The sequence below is a fragment of the Schistocerca nitens genome, chromosome 4 (assembly GCF_023898315.1).
Source record: "Schistocerca nitens isolate TAMUIC-IGC-003100 chromosome 4, iqSchNite1.1, whole genome shotgun sequence".
NCBI classification, from domain to species: domain Eukaryota; kingdom Metazoa; phylum Arthropoda; class Insecta; order Orthoptera; family Acrididae; genus Schistocerca; species Schistocerca nitens.
Genome location: NC_064617.1, coordinates 140,130,685 through 140,158,496, shown reverse-complemented (window position 1 = coordinate 140,158,496; position 27,812 = coordinate 140,130,685). Strand labels below are relative to the sequence as shown.

General features: G+C 40.0%; 1 protein-coding gene and 1 non-coding gene across 2 annotated transcripts in view; one reads left to right on the top strand and one right to left on the bottom strand.

The window, feature by feature from the left end:
- Positions 1 to 27,812, top strand: part of LOC126252019 (Bardet-Biedl syndrome 1 protein homolog) — a 110,278-nt gene that overhangs the window by 51,009 nt on the left and 31,457 nt on the right. Inside the window, exons 5-7 of the mRNA XM_049952805.1 lie at positions 19,296 to 19,466; positions 19,551 to 19,682; positions 25,753 to 26,007. Of these exons, the coding sequence (XP_049808762.1) occupies positions 19,296 to 19,466; positions 19,551 to 19,682; positions 25,753 to 26,007 (558 nt within the window). The remainder of the gene's footprint in view (positions 1 to 19,295; positions 19,467 to 19,550; positions 19,683 to 25,752; positions 26,008 to 27,812) is intronic.
- Positions 6,519 to 6,593, bottom strand: Trnas-uga (transfer RNA serine (anticodon UGA)). Its single transcript has one exon. It is a non-coding gene; the product is annotated as a tRNA-Ser (tRNA).

The window sequence follows — 27,812 nt, the reverse complement described above, 5'->3', positions numbered from 1 at the left end:
TTAAGAAATGTTTTTATTTATTTTTTTTATTGTACCTTGCACTCATCTGTTGGCTGTTAACTAACACCAGATCTCCTGTGTCACAATTTTCTGTCATTTCTGACATGTCTTCCCCACTTTCTCATTTCCACTGCCCTAACTGCTCGTATCTTATTCCCTCTTTTTCCATTGTTTCTTACACTTCTCCATTGACTTATCATTCTGTCAACTATAAAACAGGTTCACCCATTCATTTTTCCACTTACCATTAGCAAAGGAGGCACTTATGTAACTGCCAGTCCTTTTTGAAATTCTGTTATCATTTCACTCCATTTTATAAGGTGGCTTCCACAGTAGATTCAAAAGAGCTTCCCCAGTTTTTTTTTGTGTAACCTTTGTAGGATTAACTTGTGGGTGATATGTAGGATAAACTTGTGGATGATACCATGAAATTAATTCATGTTTTACATTCTTCTAAATTAACAATCCTTTAAGCTCTTCAGTTATAAATAGCACACCACTGTCTGACAACAATCTCTTTGTGTGTTCTGTTTCCTTGAAATATTAATGTGAATGCAATTTATTGAGGTCCTGGATGGGTTACAGCTTCACCATTTTTGACCATTATTCCAATACTACTAAAGCTGACTCATCTCAGCCTCATGGCAGTGAACCCAAAAATGTCCACAGCAACTAAAGTCCACAAATGGCTATGCATGAGGGGATACCCAAAGAAACCAAACTGATTTTGTGTTGGGCAGAGTTTTTGTAGCACTACATTCTTCCCCTAGATGCTTACAGAGCTACCATTCCTGAGTCAGTAAGCGAAGTGTCATCACTAAAGAAGCTTCTGTTCAGCTTGTGGAATTATTAATTGACAGATGTTTTGTGTGCTCATTGCTTTTGTAATGACTGATTCTCAAGACCAGCATGCAGCCAATAACGTTTTTCCTTCTTGCTTAGAAAAACTGGCACATAAACTCTCTAGATGTTAAAAACTGGCTGTAAGGAGAATGCAGTGGAGAAAATTCAAGTGTTTGATGGTTTTTGGGGTTCTGTGCCTCAATCTGGAAATCGGAACCCTTTTAATATCGCTTTGTTGTCCATCTGTCCGACTGTTATGAACTCTTTTTCTCAAGAACAGGTTGATGTATTAAGTTAAATTTTATGTCATATACTAAGGTCCAGGATCTCTCGGTGGTGTACAAATTTTAAGCCTTTCAGTCAATATAATCAAAATATTCAGCCATTTATGTCACATGTCTTGATAATTGCAAACTCACTTACCAAAACCTGTAGGCTACTTCCTGTTGACTTAGAGTCATGAAATTTGTCATGAAGCAAGGTTTCACATCAAAAGTGAGCGAAAAATTCTGAAAATTATTAATTTGTAATTTTATCACATGGAAAAAACTACTTTTGTCATTTTTCATCTTTCTCTCTGTCTGTCCATTTGTTAAGAACTCTTGAACAGTTTGATGTATCAAGTTCAAATTTATGTCACAATCTTAAGTCTATGGTCCATTACCATTGCAAAAAATTTGAGCTTCTAGGTTAGTGCAATCAAAAGATTCGGGCATTTATGTCACATATTGTGACACAAACCCACTCAAAAAACCTGTAGGGTACTTCCCATTGACCTAGAATCATGAAATTCAGTTTCAGATAATAGTAAAGAAAAAATCTCTAAACTGTTAAATTTTAATTATATCACTTAAAAATATCATTTTGCCATTAGAAAATACAATGCATTCATCATCCATCAAAAGCATATACACAAATATTACAGCATGCAAACATAAAATGTAAGTTTTAGTCATGTTTTAGTGAGCAAATAAAAACTATTTTATTAAATCTTCAAACATGGAAACTCCAGGAAAAGATAGATTGCTACTTTCCATAAAGAAGACACGTCAAATTGCAGACAGGCATAATTAAAAGACACTTCTATAATTTCGTCCACAGCCTTCTTCAGTAAAAGAGAGACACACACCATTCACACACACAAGCAAGCACACTTCATGTACACACAACCACCAACTCCAGCATCTTGGGCCAGAATGCAACTGTTACATGGGATGCAAGTACAATCTGGAGGCAGCAGGGAAGGGGAAGGGGAAGGGGAAGGGGAAGGGATAGTAATGTACAGGTGGGAAGAGAGACATACGCCATCTGGTGAAATGTACAGGGACTAGACTGCCAACAGGTGCAGTGAAAGGAAGTTGTGGGGCATGGAGGTGGGGAAAAAAGGAGCAAAAAAGAGGAGCGTGCGGAAAGGTGGGCAGCTGCATTGGCAGAGGGCTGCAAATAAACAGGGCGGGAGATGAGAATGGGGAGAAGATGATAAGATACAGAGGGTGGAAACTGTTTGCTGAAGGGTGTGGGGCAGTATGCTACTGTAGGTTGAGGCCAGGATAATTACGGGAGTGGAGAATGTGTTGTAAGGGTAACTCCCATCTGTGCAGTTCAGAAAAGCTGGTGGTGGAGGGAACGATTCAGATGGCTCAGGTAGTTAACCAGCCATTGAAATCAAGTGTGCTGTGTTCAGCTGCATGTTGTGCGACAGGATGGTCTACTGTGCTCTTGACCACAGTTTGGTGGTGACCGTTCATCCTGGTGGACAACTGGTTGGTAGTCACCAACACAAAAAGCTATGCAATGACTGCAGCAGAGCTGGTAAATGACATGTGTGCCTTCGCAGGTGGCCTGACCCCTGATGGTGTAGGATAAACCTGTGACAGGACTGGAATAGGAAGTGCTGGATGGATGGATTGGGCAGGTCTTGCATCTGGGTCTTGCACAGGGATGTGATCCTTGTGGCAAAGTGTTGGGATTGGGAGTGGCATAGGGATGGACCAGGATGTTGTGGAGGTTGGGTGGCCAACAGAACACCACTTTAGGAGGGGTGGGAAGTATCAGAAAAGATGTTGAGGTTGTTAAAGAATGAAGATTGGATATCTCAGCCCTAAGCCCAGATCATGGAGTTATCACAATGAACCTGAACCAGACTAGAGGTTTGGTACATTGGGATGCTAGGAAGGTTTCCTCTAGATGGCCCATAAAAAGGGTGCCTTAGGAAGGTGCCATGTGGGTGCCCATTGCTGTGCTGCAGATTTGTTTAGTAGTTTTGGGTGAGCTGTGCTTGGCTCATGTTCCCACCATCATGTATTTTACACCTTGTTTTTAACGTACTTCCACCTCACTATGTTAATTTAAATTACTACCGTCACTCAGTTGCTGCTTTGCCTGACCAAGGGTGGCGTTAGCAGCACATATCAATATATTCCCTCTCGTAGTATCTTTTTTTGAATGCTATTACTTCCCGGTCATTGTCTGTTGCAAAGAGTGCCAGTCATGAGTTCGGGCGGCCAGTCAGTTGGAATATGTGTGGAGCGCAGTCCGGATCTGCCAGTCGGGGAGTTTCAGTGCAGCACTAGTGCAGTCGGGTTGGAGCAGCAGTGAGGTCTGCAATGACATGGCTTGCCCAACCATTGCCGCCACGTATCACTTGAGCCGGGCCACGATCTTGGTGGATCGTCGGTCAGTTGTCCAAACTAACAACGCGTTTTGGCTCGCCAATTGTACATGAGTCGGCTGTGTGTCTGTGTGTGCATCGACTCCCGATTTGTCTTTGTGTGTGTTTAGTTACTGTTGGGTGTCGTTCAAGTCTTCGTGCAGTGTTTGTCGGGTTGTGTGTGTAGTTGGTGTTATTTCCTGGTGACTATTTTAGGCAAATGGCTCTGAGCACTATGGGACTTAACTTCTGAGGTCATCAGTCCCCTAGAACTTAGAACTACTTAAACCTAACTAACCTAAGGACATCACACACATCCATGCCCGAGGCAGGATTCGAACCTGCGACCGTAGCGGTCGCGTGGTTCCAGACAGTAGCACCTAGAACCACTCAGCCACCCCGGCCGGCGACTATTTTAGACGTTGTAGGCATTTGGAGGAGTCGATCAGTTGCTGCGGACCAGAGGAATTTCCTTCCTTGTGGCCCTTAGTGTTCTGGTTACCTGCCCTGGCCACTAACGTAATTTCAGGCAGTGTCCTTTCCTCACCTGTTGTTGCTGTCCAACATGGTGTGTGATTTTGACATTGTGGATTATCACATCAGTAACCTTTTCTGTTTGAGTTCTCATGTACTGATTGATGGGAAGCAAGTTGTTGTGTCGGTCAGTCCGTGGCTGTCCCCTGGCTGGGTTCTGATGGATCAAGTGTAGTTGGGCTCACCACCTGTCTTGTGTAAGTGAACGAGGGCAGACCGACCTCCTTGGAGGCTGAGTGCCACTGGTGTTTAATTATCTGTTTTCAGCTATTTAAAATTTAAGGCTTATGGTTATTTTTCTTTTTTCTTAAAAATTTGGCAACATTTATTCTTAAATTTATCTTTCTAGCTCAAACATTGCGGCCTTCTACCTTTAAAAGATTATGGTAATATATTTTTAAATTTTGAAACTTAATTGCGGCTTTCAGCCATTGGTATTGCACCTTGCATATGTTTGTTCTATCTACCTTGCTGTGATGTTTTTTTGATTATTTTATTTGCCTTTTAATTGCATTTTTATCTTGTTGATTTTTAAGATTTCTTGTTTTTAAACATTCTGGCCTTCTGCCTTTAAAAGTCTATGGTAATATATTCTAAAATTTTGGAACCTGATTGTGGCCTTTAGCCTTTGGTATTGCACCTTGCGTATGTTTGTTCTATCTACCTTGCTGTGATGGTTTTTGATTATTTTATTGCTAACTTAATTGGATTTTTATCTTGTTAAGTTTTCTTGTTTGGTGGCCTTCAGCCATGAAAGAGTTGCATTCAGTAAAGGTCCAGCTATGTGCCACTTTGGTTGTAAAGGTCTTATTAAATTACAAAAAATTTCAATTAGAAGGTGAAACTGACCCCAACCTTATTTGGCCCTTTCCACAATCCTAACTACCTGTTCTGCCCAGCGGGTTTAGCAGGCATATCAGTGGGTTATGATAAAGTTAGTAAGGTGTGCGGGGAATGAGGTAGTGGGTTTGGAGTCTGAAGGACGTTGGGATCAATAACAGTAAGACCATGGGCATGAGGGATGTTGGTGTATATAGAGGTTGTGTCGACAGTGACGAGCAGGGATCCAGGGGCTAAAGGGGTGAGGGTGGTGGAGAGTTTGTGAAGAAGTGGTTGGCACATTTGATGTGGGAGGCTAGATTATGGGAAACTGGAGGTGTTGGTCAGTGAGGGCCAAAATCCTTTCAGTGGGGGCACAATAACCAGCCACAATGGAGCATCCAGGATTGTTGGGTTTGTGGATATCGGGGAGTATGTAGAAGGTGTGGGGTGTCATAGGACTGAGGAAGGAAATGGATTCAGGGGAGAAGTTCTGGGAAGGGCCTAAGGCTTTAAGCAGGGATTGGAGTTTGTGTTGGACTTCTGGGATGGGATCACTCTGGCAGAGTTTATAGGTGGTGAAGTCAGATAATTGGCTGAGGTCTTCTGCCAAGTAGCCACTGCAATTCATAACAGCAGTGGTGGAACATTTATCTGCAGGTAGGATGATTAGGTTAGCAGTTGTTTTGAGGTTGTGTATGGCTGTTCTTTCTTCTACAGAAAAGTTGGTGTTCTGAGGAAGGAACCTGGGGAAGGATGGTGTGGTTCAGTTGGAGGTAAGGAATTCCTGGAAGGTGACCAGCAGATGGTTAGGTAAGAGGGGGAGTCATGGTTCAATGTTGGAATAAGGATGATTTTGGTTGGAGGGACTGGTGGCAAAGAAGTGTTTCCATTGCAGGGATCAAAAGAAGGAGAGTAGGTCTTTGGCAAGTCGAGCATGGTTAAATTTGGGTGTAGGGCAAGAGGTGAGGCCTTTGTATAGGACTGAAACTTCTGTGGAGCTGAGGGCATTGATGGAAATGTTAACCACAGTGTTGCAGAAATGTTTTGGCTCTGGATTGGGTGTAGAGGTGGTACAGAGTTTTGGGGGATATGGTAGGTTGAAAAAGTCAGCTAGGCAGGGTTTAGGTGCTATGAGGGGTGGATGAGGAGGAACACTGCAGGTATCATAGGGGTTTTATGGTGGTACCCCGAGGCAGCAGTAGGATGTCAGCAGGTGAGATTACTTATGGAGGTGGTGTCTGGAATGCTCATCCAGATGCTGGAGAGCAAGGGATTAAGTTTCAGAGGTGTGATGTATGGAGTAAGGATGGCAGAGTAGTAGTATCATGCAGAAGGAGCAGAGGTAGTCCTGGGATACCTGTGATATGGAGATGTGTTTTTGCAGCACCAGATTTGTGAGGGTCAGGGAGTGGTGCACAAAGATGGAGCAAGGATCCATTGAGGCAGGAATGGTGAAAGGAAATGGGAATGATGCATAAATAGGAAAAATAGGTGTTGGTTGTTGTGAGAGGATCTGGATAAGCAAATAGATGGGTAAAGTTGCATAAAAATACATAAAAAAATGCAGAAACATGCACAGATGTGCAAAATACATACAGATATAGAATGAAATTTTCACTCTACAGTGGAGTGTGTGCTGATATTAAACTTCCTGGTAGATTAAAACTGTGTGCCAGACCGAGACTCGAACTCGGGACCTTTGCCTTTCAAAGGCAAGTGCTCTACCAACTGAGCTACCCAAGCATGACTCAGGCCCCGTCCTCACAGCTTTAATTCTGCCAGTACCTCATCTCCTACCTTCCAAACTTCACAGAAGCTCTCCTGTGAACCTTGCAGAACTAGCACCCCTGAAAGAAAGGATATTGTGGAGACATGGCTTAGCCGCAGCCTGGGGGAGAGCTTTACCATAGTTTGGAAGGTAGGAGATGAGGTACTGGCGGAATTAAAGCTGTGAGGATGGGGCGTGAGTCGTGCTTCGGTAGCTCAGTTGGTAGAGCACTTGTCCACAAAAGGCAAATGTCCCGAGTTTGAATCTCGGTCTGGCACACAGTTTTAATCTGCCTGGAAGTTTCACAAAGAGATATGTTAAAATTTGCATGAATGTGTAAAAATATGTGGTGGGAGGTTTTGGGGTGTGAGAGGAAACAACATGTGAGATTCATTTGTGACTAGGTCTGGGGGATGGTGCTTGTCAGTGAAGGCCTTTGTGAGACCCTCAGACTGAGCAAAGAAGTTTTTGTCAATTGCAGATACGCCATCCCCAGGTGGCCAGGCTGTAGGGGAGGGATTTTTTGGTGTGAAAAGGATGACAGCTGTCAAAATGCAGGTACTATTGGTAATTGGTGGGTTTAATGTGGAGAGAGGTGTGGATGGAGCCGACAGGAGGAGGAGGTCAACATCTAGGAGAATGACATTCTCGTTGAGGAGGACCACATGAAGCAAATGGGAGAGGTGTCAAGATTATGAAGGAAAGAAGTCCATATCATGAAGATCCCCCCATGAACCATGGACCTTGCCGTTGATGGGGAGGCTTGCGTGCCTCAGCGATACAGATGGCCGTACCATAGGTGCAACCCCAACAGAGGGGTATCTGTTGAGAGGCCAGACAAACGTGTGCTTCCTGAAGAGGGGCAGCAGCCTTTTCAGCAGTTACAGGGGCAACAGTCTGGATGATTGACTGATCTGGCCTTGTAACACTAACCAAAACGGCCTTGCTGTGCTGGTACTGCAAATGGCTGAAGCAGGGGGAAGCTACAGCCATAATTTTTCCCAAGGGCATGCAGCTTTACTGTATGGTTAAATGATGACGGCATACACTTGGATAAAATATTCCAGAGGTAAAATAGTCCCCCATTTAGATGTCCGGGCGGGGACTACTCAAGAGCACGTTGTTATCAGGAGAACGAAAACTGGTGTTCTACGGATCGGAGCGTGAAATGTCAGTTCCCTTAATCAAGCAGATAGGTTAGAAAACTTAAAAAGGGAAATGGATAGGTTAAAGTTAGATATAGTGGGAATTAGTGAAGTTCGGTGGCAGGAGGAACAAGACTTTTGGTCAGGTGAATACAGGGTTATAAATACAAAATCAAATAGGGATAATGCAGAAGTAGGTTTAATAATGAATAAAAAAAATAGGAGTGCAGGTAAGCTACTACAAGCAGCATAGTGAATGCATTATTGTAGCCAAGATAGACATGAAGCCCCTGCCTACTACAGTAGTAAAAGTTTATATGCCAACTAGCTCTGCAGATGATGAAGAAATTGAAGAAATGTATGATGAAATAAAAGAAATTATTCAGATAGTGAAGGGAGACAAAAATTTAATAGTCATGGGTGACTGGAATTCGAGTGTAGGAAAAGGGAGAGAAGGAAACGTAGCAGGTGAATATGGATTGGGGCTAAGAAATGAAAGAGGAAGCCGTCTGGTAGAATTTTGCACAGAGCATAACTTAATCACAGCTAACACTTGGTTCAAGAATCATAAAAGAAGGTTGTATACATGGAAGAATCCTGGAGATACTAAAAGGTACCAGATAGATTATATAATGGTAAGACAGAGATTTAGGAACCAGGTTTTAAATTGTAAGACATTTCCAGGGGCAGATGTGGACTCTGACCACAATCTATTGGTTATGACCTGTAGATTAAAACTGAAGAAACTGCAAAAAGGTGGGAATTTACGGAGATGGGACCTGGATAAACTGAAAGAACCAGAGGTTGTACAGAGTTTCAGGGAGAGCATAAGGGAACAATTGACAGGAATGGGGGAAAGAAATACAGTAGAAGAAGAATGGGTAGTTCTGAGGGGTGAAGTAGTGAAGGTAGCAGAGGATCAAGTAGGTAAAAAGACGAGGGCTAGTAGAAATCCTTGGGTAACAGAAGATATATTGAATTTAATTGATGAAAGAAGAAAATATAAAAATGCAGTAAATGAAGCAGGCAAAAAGGAATACATATGTCTCAAAAATGGGATTGACAGGAAATACAAAATGGCTAAGGATGTGGAACACGTAGGGCAATACTGACCTTACGACTTATCTTAGAAGAAAGATTAAGGAAAGGTAAACCTACGTTTCTAGAATTTGTAGACTTAGAGAAAGCTTTTGACAATGTTGACTGGAATACTGTCTTTCAAATTCTAAAGGTGGCAGGGGTAAAATACAGAGAGCGAAAGGCTTTTTACAATTTGTACCAAAACCAGATGGCAGTTATAAGAGTTGAGGTGCATGAAAGGGAAGCAGTGGTTGGTAAGGGAGTGAGACAGGGTTGTAGCCTCTCCCTGATGTTATTCAATCTGTATATTGAGCAAGCAGTAAGGGAAACAAAAGAAAACTTTGGTGTAGGTATTAAAATTCTTGGAGAAGAAATAAAAACTTTGAGGTTTGCCGATGACATTGTAATTCTGTCAGAGACAGCAAAGGACTTGGAAGAGCAGTTGAATGGAATGGACAGTGTCTTGAAAGGAGGGTATAAGATGAACATCAACAAAATCAAAACAAGGATAATGGAATGTAGTCGAATTAAGTCGGGTGATGCTGAGGGAATTAGATTAGGAAATGAGACACTTAAAGTAGAAAAGGAGTTTTGCTATTTGGGGAGCAAAATAACTGATGATGGTCGAAGTAGAGAGGATATAAAATGTAGACTGGCAATGGCAAGGAAAGCGTTTCTGAAGAAGAGAAATTTGTTAACATCGAGTATAGATTTAAGTGTCAGGAAGTCGTTTCTGAAAGTATTTGTATGGAGTGTAGCCATGTATGGAAGTGAAACATGGACGATAAATAGCTTGGACAAGAAGAGAATTGAAGCTTTCAAAATGTGGTGTTACAGAAGAATGCTGAAGATTAGATGGGTAGATCACATGACTAATGAGGAGGTATTGAATAGAATTGGGGAGAAGAGGAGTTTGTGGCACAACTTGACAAGAAGAAGGGATGGATTGGTAGGACATGTTCTGAGACATCAAGGGATCACAAATTTACCATTGGAGAGCAGCGTGGAGGGTAAAAATTGTAGAGGGAGACCAAGAGATGAATACACTAAGCAGATGAGAAGGATGTAGGTTGCAGGAAGTACTGGGAGATGAAGAAGCTTGCACAGGATAGAGTAGCACAGAGAGCTGCATCAAACCAGTCTCAGGACTGAACCCCACAACAACAACATGAAGATCTCATCAGTGAACCTGAATCAGATGTGGGGTTAGGTGTTTTTGGATGGCTAACAAGGTCTCCCCTAGATGGCCCATAAGAAGGTTGACATATTGAGGTGTCATGTGAGTGTCCATGGCTGTGCTGCAGATTTGTTTATATACCTCCCCTTCAGATGAGAAGTAAATGTGAGTTAGGATAAAGGTAACAAGGTATATGAGGAATGAGGTAGTGGATTTGTAGTCTGAAGAACATTGGGAAAGGTATCAGTAAGAACCCAAGAACCAACCACAAAGGGGTATCCCCTTCATCATCCAGTATCATCCTGGACTGGAATAACTGAATCATATCCTTTGCTAGGGCTCTGATTACTTATTATCATGCCCTGAAATGAGGGACATCTTACCCAAGATACTTCCTGCCGCTAATAAAGTGGTGTTCTGTTGCCCACCCAGCCTCCACAACATTCTAGTCCATCTCAATGTCACTCACAATCCCAACCTCTTGCCACAAGGATCATACCCCTGTGGAAGACCCAGGTGCAAAACCAGCCCAGTCCACCCACCCAGCACTTCCTACTCCAGTCCTGTCTCAGTTTTATCCTACCCCATCAGGGGTCAGGCCACCTGTGGAAGCACAAATGTCATTTACCAGTCTGCTGAAGGTTTATCCCACGCCATAAGGGGCCGGGCAACCTGTGAAAGCACACATGTCATGTACCAGCTCTGCTGCAATCATTGCACAGCTTCAACCAGCTGTCCTCCATGATGAACGGCCACTGCCAAATGTGGCCAATGACTGCTTCACTACCTGAGCCATCTGGATCCTTCCCTTCACCACCAGCTTTTCTGAACTGCACAGATTGGAGTTATTTGTACAACACATTCTCCATTCCTGTAATTATCCTGCCTCAACTTACAGTAACATACTGCCCCACACACTCCACCCAACAGTTTCCACCCCATCTATCCTATCATCTCCTCCCCATTCTCATCTCCCACACTGTTTATTTGTAACCTTCTGCCAACACATCCACCTGTCTTTCCCCGCTCCTCTGTTTCTTGCTCCTTTTTTCCCCACCTCCCCACCCCACAACCTCCTGATGCTATGCCTGTTGGCAGTCTAGTCCCTGCACACTCCACCAGACAGTGTACATCTCTCTTCCCAACTATAATTTACTATCCCTTCCACTCCCCCCCCCCCCCCTCCAGATTGCTGCTTGCATCCACATGATAGTTTCATTCTGGCCTGAGATGCTGAAGTTGGCGGTTGTGTGTACATGATGTGTGCTAGCTTGTGTGTGTGTGTGTGTGTGTGAATGGTGTGTATCTCGTACTGATGAAGGCTGTAGCCAAAAGCTTTATGGAAGTGTCTTTTAATTGTGCCTGTCAACAAATTGATGTGTCTTCTTCACGATAAGTAGCAAACTGCGTTTTCCTACATTCTTGTTTATTAAATCTTCCCTCTCTTAATATAAAACTGAAGTCACCTGCTTGCTTCTTTTTGTACATCCAGACTAGTCTGAGGAACTACTTAGGGATTGTGATACAGTCTTGGAAATGAAAAGAGTGACTGCCAAATTGATTCCTCAGCTGTTGACTGCTGAACATTGTTAACACAGGGAAGCATGCTACGTTTTGAAATTAGGGATCTAAAGTGGTTGAAGCATTTTCTCCAAGTCATCAGAGTTGATGGACCATGGCGCTATGGTCAAGCCAGTGAAAGGCTCAAGTTCACCTTGCTGCTGTAAAGCATGTCAAATTTTAAAACAATTCTCATTACTTTGTTTGATGCAAGAGGAATCATCTACCCACAGTTTGTGTCACAGTCTCTGATAATTAACCAGGCTTTCTACCTAGAAGTTTTGAAAACACCGTATAACAATTTGTGGTAGAAGAGACTTGATTTGTGGCAGTCATATCACTGGTTTTTCTATTCTTATAATGCCTCTATCAACATAGACCTGTCTGCATGTCAATTTTTGACCACAAATGGCATGTCTCCTGTGCCTCACCCCCCTACTCACCCGATCTTGGACCTCGGAATCTTTTTTTTTATTTTTCCCAAATTAAAAGAGATGTGAAAGGAAAGTGTTTTGACAACATTACCGTGGTGAAGAAAAAAACCAATTGAGACACTGTTGAGCATCACCAAAGATGAATTTTAAAAATATTTCAGACAATCGATTAAAAGATTGGGTACATGCTTTAGTATCAGCGGAAAGTGCTTTGAAGGGGATTGAAGGATTTTTTTGTTTACATCCTCATACAATTCTGTAGAATTTCGTCTTTAGATCAGCAGTCAGGAGATTTTGCCGTTGATATGTACAGTTCTTTTGAATTGTTTTCACTATTCTAAACATGTTACAATAATTGTAAAACATCTCAGTCCATGCTACTCTTTTGTGCAGTGAAATGAGCACACACCCTTCATGGATGTATAAAGCTATCAATTCAATAGAATCATCTGAAATGCAAATCATACATTTCAGTCCCCTTAGAGACATCTCAAATAGCAAACACTGATGTACAAAGTGTGTTTGAAAAGTAAGGTGACTATATTTTTATGAAAAAATATTTATTTATTCATCAATATTCATGTTGTCCCCTTCAAAGTAATCCCCCTCAAATACAATACACTTGTGCCAATGCTTCTTCCAATCCTCGAAGCACTTCTCATAAGCCCTTTTTGGTACAGCCGTGAGTATTTCCGGTGATGCAGTTTTTGTTTCCTCAATAGTTGACAGTCTTCATATTTTCGTAGGTCTCTTCAGTTTTGGGAGCATGAAATAATCGCAGAGGCCAAATCCAGTAAACATGGTGGCTGAGGCATGATTGTTGTGTTGTTTCTGGCCAAAAAATCTCTCACAAGCAACAATGAATGAGCAGATGCATTGTTGAGATGCAAAAGCCATAAATTGTTTTTCCACAATTCCAGATGTTTTTTGCACATTGCTCCATGCAAACGGTGCATAACATCAAGGTAATACTCCTTATTGACTGTATAACCTTGAGACAAAAACTGACGATGCACTACACGAGGGTAACTGAAAAAAACAGTGAGCAAAACCTTGACATTCGATTGAACTTGGCATGATTTTTTTCAATCTTGGCTCTCCAGGATGCTACCATTGGGATGATTGGGCTTTGGTTTCAACATCATAACCATAAATCCATGTTCTGTCACCAGTTATGACCATTTTGAGAAAATCAGGATCATCATTGACATTAGTGAAGGGCTCCTGAGCGATGCTCATGTGATGGTTCTTCTCATCAAAATTGAGAGGTTTAGGTACAAACTTCATTGACACACATCTCATGCCCAAAACATCTAAAAAAAATTGCATGACATGAACCGACAAATATGATAACGTCCTCAGCAACTTCTGTATGGTAATTTGCCATTTTTCAAAAACAATTTTCTTCACAGCTCCGACATTATCATCTGTTGTTGATGTGCTGGGGCATCCAGAGCGAGGTTCATCACTGGCATCTTCTCAGCCATCTTGAACAGCTTGTACCACTTGTAAACATTTTTTTTAATTTAGAGCAGACTCACCATATGCCACTATCAACATTTCAAGTGTTTTAGAGCACTTGATTCCATTTTTCACACAAAATTTGATGCAAATTCTTTGCTCCATTTTTTATAACAATCAAAAATCGCTAAGCACACTAAAAGATGTTTCACCTTTCTATCTGTCAAAAACAAACAAAGTATGCTGTACACTTGAAATTGTGAACATATGTTCAGGACAACTGTACCAACATTAAAAAAAGATCAATAATCAAATGTATGTTGTATGCACAAATTGAAAAGTAATCTTACTTTTTGAACAGCCCTCGTACATTTGATTCACCTTGCAATTTCGTTGCAGCTGTGACACCTCTTTCCAACCTGTTAATTATTTCCAGAATTGTTGTCAACCTGATGTCCTCATGCTGTAGGATTTTTGTATCGTGGAAAAAATATCAAATGTATCTTTTCTTTTCTTTTTTAATATTAATTAAAAAACATGCTAACTTCTAGAAAAGAATAAAAAATCTGTCCTCCTTCAATAGTCTTTTGGTTTAATCCTCATTTGTACCTCAGATAAGGCATCTGGGACATGACACTGTGAAAAAAACCTCAGTCAAATCATTGTACATAGGAAACCCACTTTGTGAGGTGACTATGCAAACACTAAAGAAGGAATGGCACATGAGGAGTGGGATAGGCTGGACTGCAGTAGTAGGCAGCTGGTGTCAGCGCATGAGGTGCTGCCAGCAGATGGCAAAGGGTGGCAGCTGATAGTGGCTGGGGCTGATGGATAGAGACAGCAAGCAGAGTCACTGATCCCTTCTTGTAGGTGGAGAAATGCACATCATCCTTAGAAGCTGGCTCTCACTCTATGGTCACTCACAGGCACCCGGTCTGTGAGACTTGTAAACAGGTAGTCTCAAGAGCCCACTAAAAAACTGTAGAACTTCCCATCATGTCAGATATGTTGCATGCAAACCAATTGGTCTACTTGCACTTAACCTTAGTGATTCTTATAATGTGAATAAGAAACTTTCCCTTTTGTTGTAGTCTCTCGACTGGTGCCTGAGAAAGTGATATCGTCAATTAACAAATTCTTGTTCACTCATTAGCAAGATCAGTTATCACTTATCATTTTCCGTAAAATTCAATTAAATGTTTTTCTCTCTTCCTTTTGTACTTATCAAATGAGTTTGGTGTCCAACATGAAGGCTATCACAAAAAATTTGTTGCTGTATTTAGAGGATGTGCTTGCACACTTGCAACCAGTCTCATCACTGGGCTAACTGAGTTAGAATACAAATAACAGTTCTTAAATTTTTGTTTCACTACTAACAGTAACACATGCTTTCTGGACACAGCCTTTTCTATGACACCAAGATTTGGTTACTGATCTCATTCTTGTGTGACATCTACTCATAATGTAAAATAAATAACTTATGCTTCAACAACAAGGGATTTTTATTCTGTTTTAAAGTAGTATGTGCCTGAAAATTATTTGCACAGGAAAGACAGAGGAAATAAAAGTGAGATCTTTCCTAGAAATGAAAAATGAAAAAGAGTGACTGTATCCAGTCCAAAATAATTAATGCTGGTGGGATACTGGCTGCTTAAAAAGTATATATTTTAATTAATTATTTATAATATATTTCTGATGTGACAGGTGTTTTTAATTGGAAGTGCCTTTGGTCATAAATGACAACGCATTGGTTTGCAGGTAACAATGATAGGGAGCCTAAGCTATAAAAAATTGACAAATATATAACTGAAACAGATGTTCCTGTGTTGGCTTGAATTTCCATGTATCTCTGCCAAATTTATTTTTAAGTTAAAAGCTTCCACTGCAGTGGAATCCCTGGGTTATATAGCACAGGATTCCTCATGACCAAGTTGACCTGATCTCCTGTGGTTGGCAGAGAACAGTGATTTGCCCTCATTTGTGACATGGTGCACATGTGTCATGATTGTGTAGGCAGCCTGCCCTGGTATATTTTCAGAAAGAACCAAAGAGATGCTACGTCCTCAATGTTGGGTCACCTGTGTGTGTATAAATCCTACCAGAGACTGATGGTGTAGATTCACAATTCTAAAAGCACTTTTGAAATGACCTAGAAACTGGAGATTATTCACATTTTAAGTACATGTGGCATTTTCTGAAAATTGACTACCTGAGCTATTTCAAATGCATGTACATCTGCTCACAAAAGTTCCCACTTTCTTCTCAGTTTTTGTTAATTAGTAACCCATTAATGATGGTATCAATAATGTTGTAGTCTAGTGACTAAAATATGACATTCTTTAAAATAATAGATTCATGTACTGTCACACATTTCCTTAAGAGATAAAACTGCAGTTTTAGACAGGGCACATAACTTCCATAGCAAAAAGATATTTCAAATGTGGCTCAAGAATGAAATACAAAGTATTGTGAATTTCCATTCAATACTCGGAATACTTTGAAGTGTCGCATCTGAAGCTCACTCTTATTTCATGTCATCAAAGGCAACAAAACTGGTTAGCTAAGGGAACACTTGGTGGAGGAATCACAGGTACTTGTGGTTTTGCTGTAACAGCAACCTAAATTCTGTTTTTCTGACATTTTGTCTATTGCTGCTGAAGGAGTTGTAGAGGTGCAGGACCCATTGAATTATAACAAATGACCTAAATAAATTCTCATTGCTATTATCGTATCCAGTAAATTATCCTGGATGGTGAGTATTCATCAAAGGCAATGGTATCATTAGGACTGCCCCAGGGAAGTTTATTAGGACTGCTCTATATACGTAAACAAATTGATGGATAGGATCAGCAGCAATGTGTTCTTTTACTGTTTGTTGGTAACATGTGAGTGTATAGGAAAGCATTGTCATTGAGTGATATAAGATGACTGAGATGGAATTTCTAATTGACGGTAAGCAGCTTCCTCTAAATGTAGAGACAAATGCACTGTGATTAAATATATGTTTATAACATTGCAAAGTGATATGAAATGAAATGAAAATATAAGTTCAGTAGTAAGGAAGGCAAATGGTAGGTAGACTGTGGACTATTGGTAGAAATTTGGGGAAATGCAGCCTCTGATTCAGACCCTCCACTCAGCTCAGTACCAAAGGTCCACAATCAGTCCTGTTGACTATGCTGCAAATGCTGACCTCTGGTTTCATCTTGCAAGCAAGACTGGCAGCCTTTACCACTTCCGTTAGCCACTCAAAACCAGAGGGAATCTGTTCTGATACAAAGCAACACATATCATTGGTACTGCAGTTGGCTGCACCCTGTGCCCTTCATGGCATCTGGAAGGACCCGTTCCACATCTAGAATGACTCCACCCAGTATGCACTTGGAGTGCCCATTGGCCTTCTTCCCCTTCTTGGCAGCCATGTCCCTAAGGGGCCTCACAATGCACCTAACATTGGAGCTCCCAACTACGAAAAATCTCACTCTCTGTGATTGCCCACATCTTGCAGGCTGAGAGGTTTCCCCTGAAACAGGACAGGTGACTGCATCTGGCTGAGTGACAGTGTCAGCCACAGAGAGCACCTGGAACCTATTTGTCAGACTAACCGGGGAGCCCATGTGTGCAGCCCCCTGGGAAGTCTGTGTCTGCCTGCCATGCCCCGAGGCAACCTCCCACTTGACCACAGGAGAGGGGCCAACCTCAGTGCAAGCAGTAACTGGGCTGGCCACCAGTGAGAACTGATCAGTGGACTCAGACATGCTAGATGTCAGGCCCACAACAGTGATACCCACGCTGCAGCTGCAGGTTGTGTAACCAAAGCCGTCACAACCTGGAGCTGAGAGCGAAGTGTCACCAACTTAGCTCACATCCACACACAACAATCACAGCCCCTAACCGTACTAAAGACTGTGGAAAACTGCACTACTAAAGACAAATGGACTATCGACATGTGCTGCAGAACTCTACTGTAGACCCTGATGAAAATGCAAGAACTGTGTCTAATAAAGTAGATTAAATTGCAGAGATTCAAAAGCTGAACTACTGAAGCACTCACGTGAGATGAAATAGTTTGCTCATCATTTGCAACTTGTAATATGTCACAAAACTGGTTTACTTTCCAACACAAATAAAAAGCAAGAACTGTGTCTATTAGATATTAAATTAACATGCAGAAACTCAAGAAACTAAACTATCAAAGCACACAGATGAAATTGTACAGTTCACTCCTGGTTAGGAACTCATAAAATTCACAAAATCGGGTGCTTCCCTGTTGCTGCTTCAGTCTCGGCTGGTTGCTGCTGTCTGACTCCACAACAAACATTATTTCAGTGATACAAAATATCCCTTCTTAGGTTTTCTGTCAGATACTGTTGTCTAGCACTATGACACCTGTTCAAAAAATTCTGGAACATTTGTAATTTCGTGCCAATGGTACATTGGAGCAAAATGCACTTGACATCCCTGCACATGCCTGTGTTTCATGTGTAACTGCCGATAGTTTCATTGTTTACATCTTTTAGTTATTGTTCAGAGCTGTATTGAGTAGGATGTTGTGCCACACAGTTTGTGAATTTCAAGATGGCAGAGTTTGAGGAGCAATGTAGCAATGTGTCTGCATTAAATTTTGTGTGAAACTCAAGATAAAATTTACAGAAACACACCAAATTATGCAGGAAGCCTACAGGAATTTAACGATGATCCTCATTCAGGATGCCCTTAGATGTATACTGACAATGCTCATGCCCTTATATGTCTACTGACAATGTTCATGTCAGGAATGTCAAGAAAATTGTGTGTGCCAATTGAAGACAGACTGTTTGAGAGACTGCAGAAGAATGTAACATTTCAGTTGGATCATGTCATGAAATTGTCACAGACCATCTTGGAATACATCTTGTTGCCACCAAGTTTGCCCCCTGGCTCATTAGTCAAGACCAGAAAGACCTTCACCTTGCAATGTGTGAAGAGCTTTTGGATTGCAGATATGAGAACAAGAAGTTCCTTAAGAGAGTCATAACTGGTGATGAGATGTGGGTTTGCAGTCATGATGTTGAGACCCAGGTTAAATCTTCACAATGGGTCAGAAAGGTTCTCCAAGACCAAAAAAAGCTCATCAGTTCAGTTCAAATGTTGAAGCCACACTGATAGTTTTCTTTGACTTTGAATGATTAGTTCACCATGAATTCATGCCACAGGGACAAACTGTTAATTAATAGTACTATCAGGATGTGTTGCATTGCCTGCCAGAAAATGTGAGAAAGAAATGGCCTGAAATGTGGTGAGACAATTCATGACTCTTGCATGACGATAATGCACCTCCACATTCATCCCTGAAGGTGTGTGACTATTGTGCAAAAATAAAATCACAGTGCTTTCTCATCCTTTGTACTCTCCAGACAAGACCCCTGCACTCCCCCCCCCCCCCCCCCCCCAACCAACCCTATTGAAGGGACAGAGATTTGCAATGATAGATGAAATAAAAGAAAATTTGCAGACAACACTTTGCATGATCCAGCAAGCAGCATACCAAGATTGTTTCTGGAAGTGGAAAAGCTGTTGGGAGCAGTGTATCAATTGTGGAGGAGAGTACTTTGAAGGACACCATGCACAATATACAAAAAGTAAGTGTAGATAAATTTTGTGGACAAAGTTCCAAAATTTTTTGAACAGACCTTGTATTATCTAGTCAAAGACTCAAGGAGGTATCAGACATTGTCATCCCCAAAACAAGAAAATTTATAACATTCAATTCTTTGTGACTACTTTTACAGTAACACTTGCTGCAGCCAACTACATTTTATAGAAATTGTTATAATTTCAGGTAAGAGACCAATCCTTAGAAACAGATGTCTTCTATGAATTTCTACAAAACCTTCGGCAAGAAATTGGGTTCAACAACCTAACGGAAAGATCACAACAACTCCTTATCCTTGACCATTCAAAGCGGAAAGAATTTGTGGAAGAACAGAAGAATTTGCCACCCAAAAAACAGGTAATCGTAAAGACAGAAGGTTTATGTAATGACTGTTCACAGGTATTAAAGTGTATCTGCAAATAACTATTGATTTTTTTTCAGACGGTAATAACATGTGTATCAACACTTAAAAAATCAATGACTGATGAAGATGCCATTTCCTGTATTGTATTTGGGACTGAAAGTGGTGAGCTATACATCCTGGAATCAGAAGCTTTTGTGATTCTCCAAAAAGTAAGTGAATAACATTGGAAGAAAATGTATTTTTGTAAATAATTTAGCTGATTGTCACAAGAAAAGTTTCACCTTAAGCATTTCCCTCATTTTTTGACTGCTTGTGGGCTCGATTTATCTTCATTAATTATTGTAATGCTGTTTATAAAAAGAAACATAAATAATCAGATGGTCTAAGATATTGACAAAATTATTACTGGCAAGGGAATGATTTTTAAATATAAATCAGGAATTATCTCATTTAAAATCCCCAATTTCTTACTTTACGTATCATGGGTGCTTGTTGAGTTAAAATTTCAAGATCCTGAAAGAGGCCTCTGCAAAGTGTGTGGTTATCTACTTCACACAATATTATTACTGCTCACTTCTGCTGAATTAATGATTTAATATTTTGATAGACTGCTCCTACTATATGAATAAATGAGGTAATCAAGCAATGGAAAATCCAGCATGGAATGTGTCAATATAATGAGAAGGAAAGTTGCTACTCATCATGGAATTGAGATGCTGAGTCACAAAAGGCACAACAAAAGGACTCTCACAATTAAAGCTTTCAGCCATTAAGGCATTCGTCAACAATAGACACACACACACACACACACACACTCACTCACGCAAACGCAACTCACACACACAACTGTGGTCTCAGGCAACTGAAACGACACTGGAAGCAGTAGCACCAGTACATGATGGGAGCGGCAACTGGGTGGGGGTAAGGAGGAGGCTGAGGTGGGAAAGGGGAGGGATATTATGTTGGGGGTGGCAGACAGTGAAGTGCAGCAGGTTAGACGGAGGGCAGGGGAGAACTGGGGAGGGGGGAGGGGAAGTAGCAGCAAAGAAGAGAAATAAAAAGACTGGGTGTGGTGGTGGAATGACGGCTGTGTAGTGCTTGAATGGGAACAGGAAAGAGGCTGGATGGGAGAGGACAGCGACTAATGAATGTTGAGGCCAGGAGGGTTACAGGAACATAGGATGTATTGCAGGGAAAGTTCCCACCTGTGCAGTTCAGAAAAGCTGGTGTTGGTGGGAAGGATCCATATGGCACAGGCTATGAAGCAGTCATTGAAATGAAGGATATCATGTTTGACAGCATGTTCAGCAACAGGGTGGTACACTTGTCCCTTGGCCACAGTTTGTTGGTGGCCATTCATGTGGACAGACAGCTTGTTGGTTATCATGCCTACAAAAAATACAGCACAATGGTTGCAGCTTAGCTTGTAGACCATGTGACTGGTTTCACTGATAAGCCTGCCTTTCATGGGAGAGGTGGTGTTAATGACCAGACTGGAGCAGAGTAGGTGGTGGTGTGAGGATGTATGGGACAGGTCTTGCATCTAGGTCTATTACAGAGGTATTAGCCATGAGGTAAGTAAGGGATTGGGAGCATGGGTTGCGTAAGGATATACGAGTATATTGTGCAGGTCCAGTGGATGGTGGAATACCACTGTGTGAGAGGTGCAAAGGATAGTGGGCAGGACATTTCTTATTTGAGGGCAGGACGAGAGGTATATGAAACCCTGGCAGAGTACGTAATTCAGTTTCTCCAATCCTGGGTGGTACTGAGTTACGAGGGGAAAGCTCCTCTGATATGAATTTATCGCAGAATAGATTAAATTTTATGTCAGTGCTTGGTTCATTATAAATTTCATCCCAGGTTATTTCCTGTAAGCTACTCTTAAAACCATTTATTCTGGAGTCATTAATTATTCTAACTGATTTCCATTAAGGAGTATCAATACTCCTACTATTTAAGATACAAAACATGTGATGTAATGTAGTACTCAGCCTGGGGCTAGCATTTTATTACAAATAAATGCTTACATTTGTTTGTTAGCTAAAATTCAAACATTGGTATAATGCAGATACTTTTAACATGGCAAATTAGGTATATAATATTTTGAGCTATATTTGTGTCTGTATATGTGCGGATGGATATGTGTGTGTGTGTGAGTGTATACCTGTCCCTTTTTCCCCCTAAGGTAAGTCTTTCCGCTCCCGGAATTGGAATGACTCCTTAACCTCTACATTAAAACCCACATCCTTTCGTCTTTCCATCTCCTTCCCTCTTTCCTGATGAAGCAACCGTGGATTGCGAAAGCTTGAATTTTGTGTGTGTGTTTGTTTTTGTTAGTGTCTCTATCAACACACCAACGCTTTCATTTGGTAAGTTACATCATCTTTGTTTTTAGATATATTTACTTTATAAATGTATTTACAAGAAAAACAGTTACCATAAAGAAACCAATGTTGCTCTTTTTAAGCTTCTTGGCTGCTGCTTCAGTTCAGTACCTCAAACAAAGCATTGTGTAACTTAACCTAACCTAACCATAACACTATTATATACTAGCAAAGTCATGACCTATTTAATACAAACATTTCAGTTAAGCAAAATTTACATCTCTGACTCCAAATATTATGATAAATTCCATTCTACATCTTTACTCTGCAGACCAGTATGAAATGTATTGTAGAACATATTAGGATCTCTTCCCTCACCATCACACATGTGGAACATGGAAAAAATGGTTTCTTAAATGCCTTTGTAGGCATTGTAATTAGTCCAATCTTCTCTTCACCATTCCTAAGGGAGCAGTACATTGTGGGTTGTAGTATTCCTATATTTGTCACTTAGTATTAGCTCTTCAGATTTTGTAAGTAGGCACTAGTGAGATACTTGGTGTCCATATTCAAGTGCCTGTCAGTTCAGGTATTTCAGCATTTACATGACACTTTCACATGAGTAAGAAAAACCTGGTGATCATTTGTGTTACTCTCTTCTTGTCCATTCAAGCTGCCCTGTTACACCTGTTTGGTCAGGTCTCACACATTTGAGCCATATCATAGGGTGGGTAACATGAGTGTTTTTTAAGCAGTCTCCTTTTTAGACTGAGTGCTTTTCCCCAGTATCCTGCCAATGAACCAGTCTGCCACCTGCTTTGCCTGTAACTTAGCATATGTGATCACTCCATTACATATCACTATAAAGTGTTACACCCAGGTATCTGTATGAACTGGCTGACTCCAGTTGTGATTCATTCATATCCTGTTCAGACAATACTACATTCTTTGCATTTTGTGAAGAGTATAATTTTACATTTCTCAGTATTATTGCAGCTTTTTTTCCAGATAATTCTTCATTACAGATAACTTCATCATCCACAAATTGCCTGAAGTTACTATTAAAATTTTCTGCCAATGCCATTCATATGGAGTCCCAAAATATTCCACTGGAGCAAACCTAAAGTTACTTTTACAGTTATAGATGATTTTCCAAACAAGAGAACAAACTGCATTATACCTACCAAGGAATCCTCAATCCAGTGTGATACTCCACATGATTAATAAGTGTTGGTGTGATACTGATAGAAATGCTTCTAAAAGTTACGAAACTCTGCATCTATCTGATTACCTTGAGCCATAGTTTCCGGAACATTATGTGAGACAAGCACAAATCAGGTTTTGAATGACCAACGTTTCTGGAATCCACACTGGTTAGGATGGAGAATGTCATCCTAATTGAGATACCTCTTTACATTTAAACTCTGGATGTATTCTAAGATTCTATAGAACAGATGGGTGAGAACAAATTTGGATGGCAATTTTTTGAACCGCTGTGTCGTAATGTCTTTCAAATACAGGCTACAGTTTTTTGTATGAGGGATCAGTGATATATTATGTTTAAAATGGAGGCTAACTTAGATGCAAATCTAATATATGGAAATAAATATTTGTTTGTTAATCTTCTATGTGTTTATACCAAACATCTGATTGTGATGAAACTTTGGTGATTTGCTGTGTGTGCACCTGCGAAGGCTTCTAAGGAGGTAAGAACCATTCACCTTCCATATCATGGGATAGTAGTGAAAAGGAGTTGACATAGGAGAATAATTCAGGAATGTCTGGAGCAATTTCAACCAAATCTCATATATATGTGTCTCGTTATTTGTATAGAGCTACTGTGATGTGTAGTATAACTACACTGCCCATATGGGAGGACATGGAATTGTGAAGCAATGATACATAAAAATATTCAGTAAGAACCAATATTAAAACTAAATCCACAGATTTAGGGGTCACTAGGCTTATTGGTGGCAGCCCCGATAAATTTGAACTCCTAGAAGTGGGGATGTCTGGTGCAGGGGGGAGCAATGGCAGTGACATATCAATATATCTGTGTATTGATTGAAACAATTTCTACCTAACTTGGTATGTGTATCAGTGGAGAAATTACTGTGACAGTAAGACACCACTAGTATCCCTGCAGTTGAGGGTCAGGATGGAAAGGGATAACATAAAAGCATAACTCAGGAATGCTTGGAGGAATTTCAACCAAATTTTATATATAAACTAGCTGCGGTACTCAGCTTCACTTCCGGAGTTGTGAGCCAATTTTCTCCATTCATGTATCAGAATCCTGGTGTTTGTCTACTGTATTTTTTCACATTGCAAAGTTGGCTGATGTTGTCTTTTTTCCAATTATGGTGTGTTTGTGTTCATTAAATTTTTTCATTAGGTCATAGTGGAATGCTTCATTTGTTAGGTTGTATTATGTATTTGTCCTCATCCGCATTTCTCATAGGGTGATATTTTCATGGCTGGCTTAAGTTTTCAGTCTTTTATTATAAGATTGTGTCACAATTCTTGATTCTTCAATCTGCTCATTTTGCTGTTTTGTTTCTCTGCTTCTCATGGGGCTCATTCTTGTTTGTTGGGAACTTAAATGCGTGTCATACTTGTCGTCTGTAATTTTTTTTTCACCATTTTGCTTCAGAACTGGCAAGATCTCCTCCTCTTTGACATTTGGGCATTGTCTAAAATATAAATCAAATCAACATTTTATTGACAAATACACTAAGTACACTTTACACACTTTTCATGCTTTATTTTCAGTTTATATTCAGTTACTGTATCACTTTGACTGCTCACTTCACTGTTTAATTTTATTTGTTTACTACACTGATTTTTCAGTTTCTCCCTTCATCACTGATAAGAAACATGTTTGAACCCACAACAGGTCATGCTTTATACACCCCTACCTATGGGTACCCCCACTAATGACAAATTCCAGAGCATACCAAAATGACTTCGAGTGGTCCACAATGTTCAATAACACTCCACAACATTCTAGAGTATTCTGGAATGTTCCACAATGATCTAGGATGTTTTCAAACATTCTGGAATGTTCCATAATATTCATGAACATTCCAGAACATCCTACATAATTGTGGAACATTCCAGAACATTCTGAAATGTTGAGGAATGCTCTCTTATGTTCTGAAATATTCTCAAATACTCTAGAATGTTCTGGAATGTTCTAGAAATTTCTGGAGGGCGAAACTTCCCAGCCTTTATATCTTCAAAAGCACAACCTTCAGGTAAAAATGGGAACCTTTTTCATGGATGGCAGTTGAGGGCTACCACACTGTATAACTCCCTTCATCATACCAGGACTCGTTTCTGAGTTTTAGTGGCATGCAAATTGTACGCTTACTATTATAGTATGCTCTATATTGATGACTCATTATTTGTATAAAAATACTGTGGGAATAGTAGCACTGTTTAGTATTCTTATTTAATGTGATTCATGGAAAAGATACAGGTTGTCCCGAAAAAAAAAAAAAAAAAAAAAGAAAAGAAAAAAGAAAAAGAAAAGAAAAAAGACACTGACAAGCTTTAGATACAGGTTCTTTACACCAAAACAGGAAAAATTGACTTTAAAATGCATACCTTAGAGCTGTAAGCACTTGTTCTTCTTTGATAGTAAGAAATACATCTCTCTTTACTTTCCATAATTTTGGGAGGAGGCAGTACAGACCAAAACAAAAAAAAAAGTCTAGTAAAGATGGGCTCTAAAATGCATGCCTTAAGAGCTATGACCACTTGTTCAGTAGAAGAGATTTGTTTCACTTTTTTTTGTTTTGGTGTAAGGAACCTGTCTCTAAAGCTTGTCTGTGTTGTTTTGGGACAACCTGTATATGTCTGACAAAACAGTTCATTACAATATTTTTCTTTGAGTGCTTTAAATCTGTTGGTGCTCTTCTGAAACCAGTAACCATTTATGATATGAAAGGTACAACTAGAGGGTGGTGAAGTACACAGTCCTGCTCCTGCTCACATTGCCTGTTCTGGTCTGTATGATGTGGAGTTCCGGATTGTATGCCTGTGCCGTGATGGGACCTTACGTTTGCTTCGTCGAGGGTGGCAGCAGACACGCACCTTAACAGAGCTTACAGCTCCTGCTGTTGGTTTGTTGTTAATGCCAGATGGTACATCAAGTATAATAGTAGCACTAATGGATAGTGCTTTGCATTGCTTTTCTAAGAAGGTAAGTAATTTCACATTAATGTTCAATTGTATCTTTATGTTGCAGTACCACTAAAAAGGTTGTTCCATCATTAAGGTGCTGCTAATTTTAGTCCTGTTAAATTATTCATTTAGATGCTGCAAATTAGAAGTTCACAATTTTTTAATGTAATGCGTATGTAGCTGTTGGAACATTAGTACATACATATCTACGAGTAGCATCTATTGTAAGAGAATGCTTTACAGCAACTGAGTTCAGCAAAGACTAATATTTAGTTGAAGAATATGCCATCATGTTTCTTCATTTACCAGTGCTAGCTTTGTGTCACATTGGTGTTCACAAAATTATTAATTGCATATCATTTATCTGACAAATTAATAAAATTTGTTTTCTGGTAGGATAGTAGTTTATAACAAGCTAAGCTAAACATTTTGTAGTTTAGTTGACTAATCTTGTGGAATCCAACTATTTACAGAACACACTATCCTTACAAATTGTGGAAAATTTATCTTCTGTAAATAATTTTATTCATTTCTCATAATTATATTTTATTAGTCGATAATCTAGGTATAAATCTGCCAATTAATATATTACGTGACAATATTATCACTGAAAAATCTACATCTACACTAATAATAAAACTGTAAAACAATCATGTCTGTGTATTGAAAATATTTGCCAAAAACTGATGTGAGTGTGGTGTATGGAGTGTAATAGAATACAGCAACTTTCTGTGTTTGTTTGAACACACTAGTCTCCAAAACTACTAGATGAATTTTCATGGGGTTTTCACAGGTAACTTGAACATAGCTTGAGACAACATAAAGGCTTCATTAATGCAAAATTGGATCATGCAAAAAAATCTTAATTTAAAGTTTTAGGAATCTGCTCAGCTTAGTAGTTCAGATGTTTGCAAGTAAAGCAATCATCACAGTGTATTGCACCAAAGAAATGAGAGGTAGCACTGTTAGTTTTGTAGTACACCAAAGAACCAATAGATGGTGCTCTTAGTTTTTTTTTTTTTTTTTTTTTACCTCAGAGACAGAAGTATTTTCAGAAGATTCTGTCAGTAACAGAATTATGTGCTGCAATCTTATCTTTATGAATGCAAACTAACATTGAATTTACTTAGCTGGATATGCAGATTTACTAATTTCACTTTGTTTATTAAAAACTTAAAAAAACTGTTTTGCTTCTTTCAACAGATTTCATTTTTATTTGACCTCTTGGCTATTAAACAGGAATTTATTGAGTTTGCTTTATGATTTTGTTTATGAACAGAAATGCCTAGAAAAAGGTCAAGTATTTCTCAATGCGCTAGAATGTCTAAAAGACTGCGGACTGTGCGGTCTCAAGAATCCAGTAAATTTCATGGTACGAGACTTGCTGAGTCTAAAGAATATCAAACTTTAACTTGATCTCTGGGAGTTTCTTTTAAAAGGAAGGCACAATGTAACTCCAATCAAGAGCATCATGCATGACCTCCCTTCTCGCTACATATTATAAACAACATGTCCAGCCATAGATACTTGGTGGTACCCATGCAAAGCCGGCGCATGTCACTAGTTGAAACATTTGTATTTTTTAAAAAAATAGTTCAAAATAAATTTGTTAATGGTTGGATAATGAAGAATGGCATTGATTTTGGACAGTGCAGTGACTGCCACTACTGTTAGATGATAAGCATCTATTGAAAAAAAGAACAGTTTCCCACAGTAGTGTTACAGCCAGATCAGAAAAGTTGATTATGGTCTAATCATCCAAATAATGGTAAAGATGAAGAAGAAACTAGTCTTATGGTTTCCATTTAGGCATCTTCAGTAGCT